This window comes from Orycteropus afer, unplaced genomic scaffold, assembly GCF_000298275.1.
Source record: "Orycteropus afer afer isolate SDZICR_OR568_19922 unplaced genomic scaffold, OryAfe1.0 scaffold00431, whole genome shotgun sequence".
Classification (NCBI taxonomy): domain Eukaryota; kingdom Metazoa; phylum Chordata; class Mammalia; order Tubulidentata; family Orycteropodidae; genus Orycteropus; species Orycteropus afer.
In genome coordinates, this window is record NW_006922018.1 from 2,639,470 (window position 1) to 2,649,707 (window position 10,238).

Genomic DNA, 10,238 nt, shown 5'->3' on the forward strand with positions numbered 1-10,238 from the left:
ACAACATGGCAGACTGCTGAATAACGACTTGGCTACATGCAGGGTTCAAGCATGCCAAAAGCAAGAGACCTTTCTCAAACTTGCTTCTTTTATATTGTAAGCAGACCACATTCCAAAAGTAGCTATTCAGCTGCTCCGGTAGATTCCACCATGGAACTGATTACCAATTTCACAGTGGGGAATAACTACATCCTGCTGCCCAGCCACTCAACTGAGGCTAGCCAAGTTAACACATAACCTTAATTTAACCACAAATGGGTAATATTTTACTGTAATACTAATATAAAAAATATCCAAAAAATATCAGAAATTTACTTTGCTGTAGAATATTCTTTTTCTGAAAAATGTGGTATATAGTAAAAATCTTATTCAACTAAAATTGTATAATCTAGTTTGTCTCATTCCACTAAAATGGCATATACCACTTTTGAGCTTAATTGCTAATATTATAATGACATTTAAAAATAAGTTGCATCATGGATAGCTAAGACATACATACACAGATATCCATATCACTATCTGTATATCTCACATATCCCGTTCAAATGTATGAGTAAACAGAGCAGGGGACTCTCACGTGCCTTCATCTGGCCCTGTCGGAAACTGTGCTCTCTTCTCTGCCATCCCCATTGCATTTGTTTCCTAGGGCTGCTGTAATAAAGTACTACAAACTGAGTGGCTTCAAATAACAGGTCTGGAGGCCAGAAGTCAGAAATCAAGGAGTTAGGAGGGTTGGTTCCTTCTGGAGGCTCTGAAGGAGAATCTGTTCCATTCTTCTCTACTAGCTTCTGTGGTTGAGGGCAGTCCTTGGCACTCCTGGGCTTATAGATGGATCATTGCAATCTCTGCTCCCATCTACACATGGCCTTCTTCCCTCTCTCTTTGTGTGTGTTTGTTTCCAATCATCCTCTCCTTATAAAGACACAAGTCATTGGATTTGGACCCACTCTAATCCAATATTGTTATTTTAGATGCCAACAAGTTGGTTCTGACTTATGTACAGCAGAACCAAACACTGCCTGGTCTTGTGCCATCTTCATAATCCAGTATAGCATCATTGCAACTTGATTACATCTATAAAGACCCTATTTCAAAATAAAGTTGCATTCAAAGGTACTAAAACTCTAACTCACTGCCATCGCGTCGATCCTGACTCATAGTGGCCCCTCCTTGGTTTTCCGAGACAGTGTCGCTACAGAAGTAGATTGCCCAACCTTCCTTCTGAGGAGTGGCTGGTGGCTTTGAACCACCAGCCGTCTGGTTAGCAATCAAATGCCTTAGGCACTACACCACCAGAGCTCCTATTCAAAGGTACTGGGGGTTAGGATTTAAACATATATTTTTTTTTTGTGGGAGACACAGTTCACCCACAACACCCCTCTTCACTTGCTTGTGTCATGCTGGACTTTGGCTTCAGAGTTTTGCTTTCTGAGGGAAGCCTTTTGCTATAGGTTCATACATGGAATGTCTTTAGGAAGATAGGAGATGCCTTTGATTGTTGATTTTGGTCTCCAGGGATTGATGAGGGAGTTTATATGATTTGAAGAGACTTTATGTGATTTGAAGAGACTTTAAACCCAGATCCTCAAAATGCTAAAGATTTGACTGTAATGAATTTTCTTAAGAGGAAGAAGGGAAGGAGCCTCCTTATCCAGTTTCCCTGTGTCTGTCCTTTCCCATCCATTGCTCCAATATTGACAAGTGAAAGAAAATGAGTGAAAAAACTAGATAGAAATATTGAGGGAAGAGACACTGTGTTAGTTATTTCTATATCTCTGTGAGGGTGTATGCTGAGAAAGTAAATGTTTGTTGGTTGGACCAGGGCCAGGGGCACCACAAAGAAGTGGAGGAGGAGAATCAAAGTTAGCTTATATGCCCCACTCTACCCAACATACAACCTTTCATACATGGGTTCCTAATATCTGGGCCAGGTTAATTCTGTCCTTTATTCCCTTTTGGAAGTTCTATTTCATTTCATCTGTATGCTGCTAGTTTTGCAGATAGAGGAGACCTTGGGAAGTGGGCATGTCTCCCCTCTGGTCTGTACAGTACCTATGCAGAACAGCATAGGACTCAAAAAGAGCAGAATTAGGCAGATAGGGCAGATAGGGATCACTACTTGCCGATTGTGTAGCCTTGACTTATTATTTATTCCTCTCAACTTCTCTCATCTGCCCACTGGGTATAAGCCCTTTCTTTGTGTGAATATTTTTGAAATACAATATCCATGCATAAAAGTGTACAAATAATAATTGTACAACCCAATAAATGTTCACAGAATAACATACCCCAAGTTGAGGAATAGGAAATTACCAGAAACCCAGAAGCCCCTTCTCATCCTCTACCAAATACTACTACACCCCACCCCGAGCCAGGGATAATTCTCTTCCCAATTTCTTATGTCTATTTTGGTTTTACCTGGTTTTAAACTTTATATGGATAGAAGCATACATAACATGCCTTTTGAATTTTGTTTCTTTTGCTTACCACCATTTTTATGAGATTCATCTATGTTGTTGGATATAGTTGCAATACAATTCTTATTTATAGTATTCCAATGAGTAAATACACCACAGTTTAATTATCCATCACATACTGACAAACATTTGGGTTATTTAGTCTTTGGCTTTTATAAACGAAGCTGCTCTGAACCTTCTCACCTGCTCTTTGGTGGACAGGTGTACTTAGTCATCTAAGAGTGGAATTGCTGGGTTCTAGAATGTGAATGTCTCTCAGCTTTCTAGAACCTATCTAACATTTTAACGGACATTTTAACTTCACAGTGTCACAAGGATTAAATTAGGCTTTATAAAGTATTCTGTGTGGTCCTTGGCAGATAGGACATCCTGAATACATGTTTAAAAATGTAATGAGGGCATAATATTCAGTAAGTTGAAGTGCAATATTAGACTTAATAATTTCTCTAATCCACTGCCCTCGAGTTAATTCTGACTCATAGCAACCTCAAATGGCTTTTCAAGGGTGTAAATCTTTATGGAAGTAGATTGCCTTATCTTCCTTTTGTGGAGCAGCTGGTGGGTTTGAACCACAACCTTCTGACTAGCATCCAAATACCGTACCCACTGTGCCACAAGAGCTCCTTAATCATGTCTCTACTGCTTGTTAATTTAGGTTGTTCATTTTATATAATGTTGCAATGAATGACTCTCTTTATAGCTGGTTTCTTGTTTTGAAGAAATTGCTTTGAGTAAATTGTCAGGATAGGTTAAGGGAATCAAAGGATATGTGACCATAGGAACTGTCACCCTTGGAAAGATTATGAGGCTCACTGGAGAGTGGAGAGCAAGGAAGCAAGCCTTTCCTGAGTACCAGAAGTGAGGCTGTCAAGGCAAGGGATTTCTGGGTATTGTGGAGGAGTGTCTTAGAGAGGACAATAGGGTCAAATGAAGGATGATTTTTATAAATAGTGGTATATTTTAGGACAACTAAATAGTTAGCTCCTTAAAAGAAACTGAGTAATTTGAAAAACAATGTACAGCAACCAGTAAATCAGGAAAAGAGAGTGAAACCATAGGTGCAAGGCACTTTCATTTTTATTCTTTTTCCACAAATATTAGTATGATTAAAGCCAAAGCGGAGGAGGAGAACAGTGGATGGGATGGGAGAGCAGCTAGAGAACTGAAACAGGGATAGGCTATTGTGAGGAAGGGATCAGAAGCCTAAGGAGGGAAGGGGGTGAGGCTGGGGCTGAGGCTCAGGCCTGGGTGCCTCAGCAGGCCTCGGTCTCTAACACTCATTCCTTTTGAAGCTCTCCACATGGGCAGAGGGCAGGGTCTTATGGCTGACCTCGCAGGTGTAGAGATTATGGCTGTTGTAGTTGGTAGTGGGGAGTGTCATCATGCTACTGAGACTGTAGGTGCTGTCCCCACTGTCCTGCTCTGTGAAGCTGTTCTGGATGCCATCTGTCTGGGTGACACCATCCACCTTCCACGTCACTTGAATGTCTCTGGGGTAGAAGTCATTTATCATGCACACTAAAGTGGCGCTTTCGGTCTGTAACTGATCCGAAGATGGTGGGAACATAAAAACTGATGGTTTAACATCGGACCCTGAGGAAGGAAGCACAGAAATGGTGTTTAAGCAATGGGGACATCCTTCATTTGAGTGCATTGTTTGTGGACAATCACAGAGCACACTAGGGACAGACCTATAGAAAGCAGCATGCTTATTCTGCATAATTGCTGCAGTGAGATCAGGAAGCAGATTTCTAATCTCTGTGATTTTGAATTTTTCCTCAGCTTTTCCCTACCCCTTAAAAAAGTTCTAAATGTGTTTGTTTGAATTCTTTGAAGACAGTCTGACGCTTCCCTGCATCCTTTCCTGACCTCATCTTTCTTTCTTTAAACAGTGTTGGCTGCCTCCTGCAGTAAACAGAGTACCTCAGGTAAATGAACACAGCTACTTCATCTGACCCTTCACAGTTTTGAAGTCAGAATAGGTCGTGGCCCCTCCACATGAGGGAAGATGAGGCAATAGCTGTGGGAAGCCTCTGACCCCTTTCATTCCCCAGCTCCTCTCCCAGGACTGCCCAGTAATATCAACCCGACTTTCCATCATCCCCTGTGTTTGCTTTGGCTCAGAGGGGCAGAGTGGACCCCCATTTCCATGCCTGTGCCTGGGATGGGGTAAGTCCCTCAACCTCTGTGATTATGCCAGCAACTCTCCCACCCCTCACAAAGGCCTCAGAGTGAAACCCATACTAGTTTGAATTATCTCTTAACCACATGGGGGCAATTTTCCAGCCAGACCAGGAGTGATGAGATGATTTTGGGTCAACTGTAATCTTGGCCACCTGCCTCAGAGGAACTAGCTTCAGTCTGACCATGAGCAGCTGCCAGATGGCCCCTGGAAATCCCCCTCTGTGGGAACTCAAGTCAGTGGTGGGGCAGCAAGTCCCTGGACAGCCTTATCCAGTTTGCTGTCCTTTAAAGCTGAAATAACAAATCAAGACTCCTTTGCTGGGATAAATTAACAGCTGAGAAAACCAGTTGTTATAAAGTTAACCTCATCGTTAACCAAGCACTTCAACATAAGATACTAAACTTCTTATGCTTGATATTTTCTTCCCTTTTAACTGTCATAAGCAATTATTTTCAGAGAATCATATAAAATAGGCTTGGAAGCAAAATAATGTGCTCTCTAGAAATTAAGGAGGGGAAAACCATTCTATAAAGATATTACCATCTGTGTCATTCCTTAATAGCTTTAAATTATCCATACTGCATTAAAATATTAAATAATTAGCAATTTAATATGGAAATTACTTCAAGACATCTTATTAGCTTTTAATAGAATTTCAAGAGCCTTAAAATAGTCATGTCAAGCTGTTCCAGACCAGAATAATCTTTTTAAAGCATCACTTTTGAAATCAACTGGGGTGAAAAAACCAAAATTATTAAACAATTTTAGGGGTTATGGTATTAAAATACCCAGGTCAATATTTTTCTATCACAGAATTAAAGTTTTAGAGCATGTTTATAGTAAGTTTTTAGTAGTTCTGGTGGCATAGTGCCTAAGGTATTTGACTGCTAATCAGAAGGCTGGTGGGTTCAAAGCCACTGGCCACTCCTCGGAAGGAAGATTGGGCAATCTACTTCTGTAGAGATACCGCCTTGGAAACCCAAGGAGCGGTTGCTATGAGTCGGAACGAACTTGACGGCAGTTGAGTTTGGTTTGGTTTTTTAATCACATTTATACATGATTAGGTATTTTGTGCAACTGAAATATCATAATCCTTCCTAAGCAGCTAAATTTTTGCAAATTGAAAACATTTCACAAACTTATCTCTCCTCCCTAATTATTATATTTTCTTACTATTTAATGTGATATCAGTAAAAAAAGTAGTTAACTGATCAAGTCCTGAGTGTTCAGACACTGGCCTTAAATTTGATTTTTTTGCTGATGTGGGCTTTATCCTGCAAGAGTTTTATATATATATATATATATATATATATATATATATATATATATATATATATATATATATATATTTCAGATTGCGCTTTTACTATTGAAATAAGTTGGATGAGGATATTGAAGTAACGATATATCACTGAAAAAAATAGCTTTAAGTTTTTTTGTAGTTGGGGTCAACTCAGTGACAGCTAAGAACAGCATCATTAATGAAAATTTTTATTACAGGGATATGATTAAGTGAATTTTTGTTTTGAAATTTCTAATAAATTAGTCTTTTATCTATCTTTCCCATGTTAGCTCAGTGCCCACCACAATTCTATTCTCTTCTTGTTAGTGGCATTATCTGTATCACTGTGTATCAGGAAAACAGGCCACGGCAAAGTTAAACATATTAGGGATCAGTTGCTGTGGTCTTTAGCGGCCCGGTGGCTCTGCCACGTGGCACTGCTACGCGAGTGCTATGGCATGGCCACATGAGTCAGCCAAAAAGAAAGACCGCCAAGAAGTCGAAGACCACACAGCTGATCCATGGCTTCCTTGGCGGTATAAAAACATGGCCAATTACAGCAATAATAATGAGAAAGAAGAAAAGAGACAATTCTTTAGAATCTTTCCTACTTTTCTACAAGTTCAAGGACATTAAAAAAAAAAACCTAATTATTTTTGCTTTCCTTCATTTTAAACATTTATTTGAAACCAGTCTTTTGAGGACAATAGTCTTCCTACTACTAAGATAAGAGATCATTTTAAGCTTAGTTTAATGTCTAATTTGGATTAAAGAAAAAAAGGGAGATAATTTGTCAAGATCTTATTTCCATAGATCCTCTTTACCTTATGAACATGCTATGCTGATTTGGACAGTTTATCACTCATAGTACGCTGTAAAAATGACATTGATGCTAATTTTCAATTAAGCCACTTTTCTAAAGGGCAAACGGGATCCTTCTATAAGTGTTTTTTAACTTATTTTCAGTGCAAATTATTGATTTTTATAGTTATAGAATAATTTGTAATGCACAAGAGCAAAAACAGAGACTAAGAAATATTTTTCTCTCTTTTTTTTTTTTTTTTTTGCCAGACATACTGATAAAATCTTTGGCAAAACTCACTGGAAATGAATTTACTTATGCTCTTCAGAACTCTGATTGTTCCTTATTCATCAACAGTAGTATTTTTCTTTGAGTCATTTGATTTAAACTAATTTAATCTTTTTGTCTGCAAATCCACTTTTGGAAGTGAGCTTAACTTTGAAACTAACGATAAATCTAAAATGCTTTCAATTATACATTTCCCCAAAATTTGCACATAAGCTTTTAAAAGTCAATACTGACTAATAGACCCAAATTCCAGAAGGCAATAGACAAAAATTACTCACATTTAATTTCCAGATGGGTCCCTTTGCCAAAGGTGATCCACAGTATTAGCTACCTCATTTTCCCCTTAATGAAAAGCTCTCTCTCTCTCTCTTTTCTTCTTTTTCTCCTAATGTTACTAGATTGACAGATGCAGAGGCAACCTGGCATTGTAGACTAGCTCTTTGCTCTTTCTAGAGATGAGCTGATTTTTAGTCCTTTCTTCATTTGATATTAGAAGGAATCCCATTCACTTCAGAATTGACCTCAGTTCATATCCCAAACACGAAAAGTCCACAATTTCACAAATCCAGAAGAAAAATATTTAGAAAAATGCACTTATGTTTGATATCCAGCTGGGTCCCTGGGCCAACAGTGATCCACAGTGGTGACTCTAATTTTCCTTCCTCAACAAAACCCTCTTTTTTGGAGCTAATTATGCTAGATTGGCTAATTCAGAGAAAAATCTAGCTCTTTTTTTCCCTCATTCTCCCCATAAATCCTGTTCTTCTTACAAATTAAACAATTTATTTGCTCAGCTTTGAAGTTTTTAGATTTTCTGCTCTTTACGTGTGGGTCACCAGAAATGGTTCATTTAGCTGAAATGTCATGAACTCACACAAATAATATAAAAAACTTCACAAATAATTGAGCAAAAATGTACTTACGTTTGATTTCCAATATTGTCCCTTCGCTGAAAGTAAACCACAGTGAGTTCCCTTAGCTTCTTCCTTCTACAGAAACCTTTCCTGAAGGCAGAAATTTCCCTTCCCCTGTTAAATTATATGGATTTGGAAATTTACAAAGTAAATTAGCCATCAGCTAGCCTGCTGTGGAAGAATTTTCCTTCCTTCCTACCTAATCTAGGAATGAAATTTGTTATTTCCTTGAAATCCAACTATTGAAAACTCACGAAAAGGAATAAAAAAGCAAGTGAATTAGACAGAAACAGTGAGGAGTCAGTTGAAAAGAATACTTACGTTTGATCTCCATCTTGGTGCCGGCACCGAAAGTATACACACAAGGGTTCTTCTTAATCTCCCTCCCATACAAAAACTGAGCATCCCTTTCTGACAACTGAACAAGGCTCTGTCTAGAAAAGATTATTATGTTCCCTGGTACATTTCTGAAGCTACCACTTAGAAAAGTCATTCTCACCCAATAACTGAATCTCATTCTTCATAGAAAATGTATAATCAATTTTTGAGTTTTCCTACAGACTTTATCTTTACTCTGGAGGATGTTAGAGTCTGGTTTCAAAGAGTCAGTTTATAGATCGTGACACAGACACAGGAACCATAAGACACAGAAAATCAAGGAAGGAAAGCTTGGATTTTACTCACTTTTGATTTCCAGGTTGGTTCCTTTGCCGAACGTCCAACACAGTGATATCTTTTCATTGTCTGGGTGCACAAAAACCCTTCTCAGTGAAGGGGAATAGTGCCTGGGGCCAGCTGCTGAATTAACTCCCCTTTCAAGCAACCAAGCAAGTGTGGGAGTCTGGAAGCTTCTCTGAAGAGGAAAATTTTTGTTTTCTTAGGTGAAATCTAGAATTCTAGAAGACAGTGTATTTATATCTATGACCTAATAGTATCTTTCTTTACCACATCTGGACTGCTTTTTTATTTTGAAAGTAGATTGAATGTAAATTACCAGCCAACAAACAAATTTAAAGAACTATCACTTCTTCATACCTTGTCCTGGGAGGATCGAATCTTTTTCAAAGGATAAAACTCATTCAGCATTATTATGGTGCTCTTGAGATTCTCTCAGGAGCTTTGGTGGTGTAGCAGTTAAGGCATTTGGCTGCTAAGCAGAAGGTTGATGGTTCAAACCTACCAGCTGCTCTGTGGAAGAAAGAGAAGGTAGTCTGCTTCTGTAAAGATTTACAGCCTTGGAAACCCAATGGGAGTTGGTATGAGTCAGAATCAACTTGATGGCAGTGACTTCGTTTTTTTTTTTTTTTTTTTTAGCTTCTCTCAATTAATAATAATGACATCAATATCTTCTTATTTGACACTCTCTCCCATGATGTTGTTTCAAAAGAGGCAGACTAAATGTATAGCAACTCAAGGTACAAGTTTTATTTTGAAATGTGTTTTGGAAGTAAGCTACTGATGAGTTATGAAATAAAAAACAAAGATCAAGAGAGTAGAGAAGTGGATTTGTATGATCAGTTGGTCTTTGTCATAGGACAGGAATTGCTCAGAGGGGTAACCACCATGTCTCACTGAGTTGAACCAGGTCCATACTGTCTTTGGAGCTGCCAGAGAATCATGCTATGCCAAGGTGTTTCCATAGCAACTCCACCAACACCAAAGACCTCATTATGTGTTTTGTACAGCTTCATTTAATGTAATGTTTCCCTCTGAACTTTCCATCTCCACCCTTATAGTACATTGATTCCACCATACTAAACTCCTTACAGCTCTTCCATGGTCTCCAGGTTTTACAAAACACTCCCTCTGCTTGAAACACTATCCACCTTATTTAACTTGTAAGCAATTAAGTTCCTCTCAAGACTCAACTAAAAAAAGACCTTCTCTCATATTATCCCCACTTAGTGACCCAACTTTTCAAAGCACAGAGGCAAATCATTGGGCCTATAATATCTAATTGCTCTTATGTACTGTCAGATTCTTTCTACCCTACTCGGTTGTAAAATATTTGATGCTTTATGTATCAGGCATTTAGGAAGCTCAGTTCTGTATCTTCACTTGGCAAATGCTCAGCAAACATTTGCAGAATGAATGAGAAAAATGAATAATAGATCAGCATGAATAAATTACAATACTGAACATTGGAATAGTAAATTTTATAACAGAAATTATGACTGTAATTCCAAAGATTAGGAGTAAGTTTTTTTTTCTTTCTCCCATTGGGAAATTTGCTAGTTACCTTGAATAGCAAAACAAGCAGTGAGTCTGTCCAAAAGATAGGAAAGAGAGG

General features: G+C 38.4%; 1 gene segment (V, D, J or C); it reads right to left on the reverse strand.

Moving 5' to 3' along the window:
* Positions 1-3,747: 3,747 nt before the first annotated feature.
* On the reverse strand, positions 3,748-8,441 carry LOC103208409. The segment is given in 2 exon segments: positions 3,748-4,070; positions 8,270-8,441. Coding segments are annotated over 2 exon segments (495 nt in total).
* Positions 8,442-10,238: the final 1,797 nt, after the last annotated feature.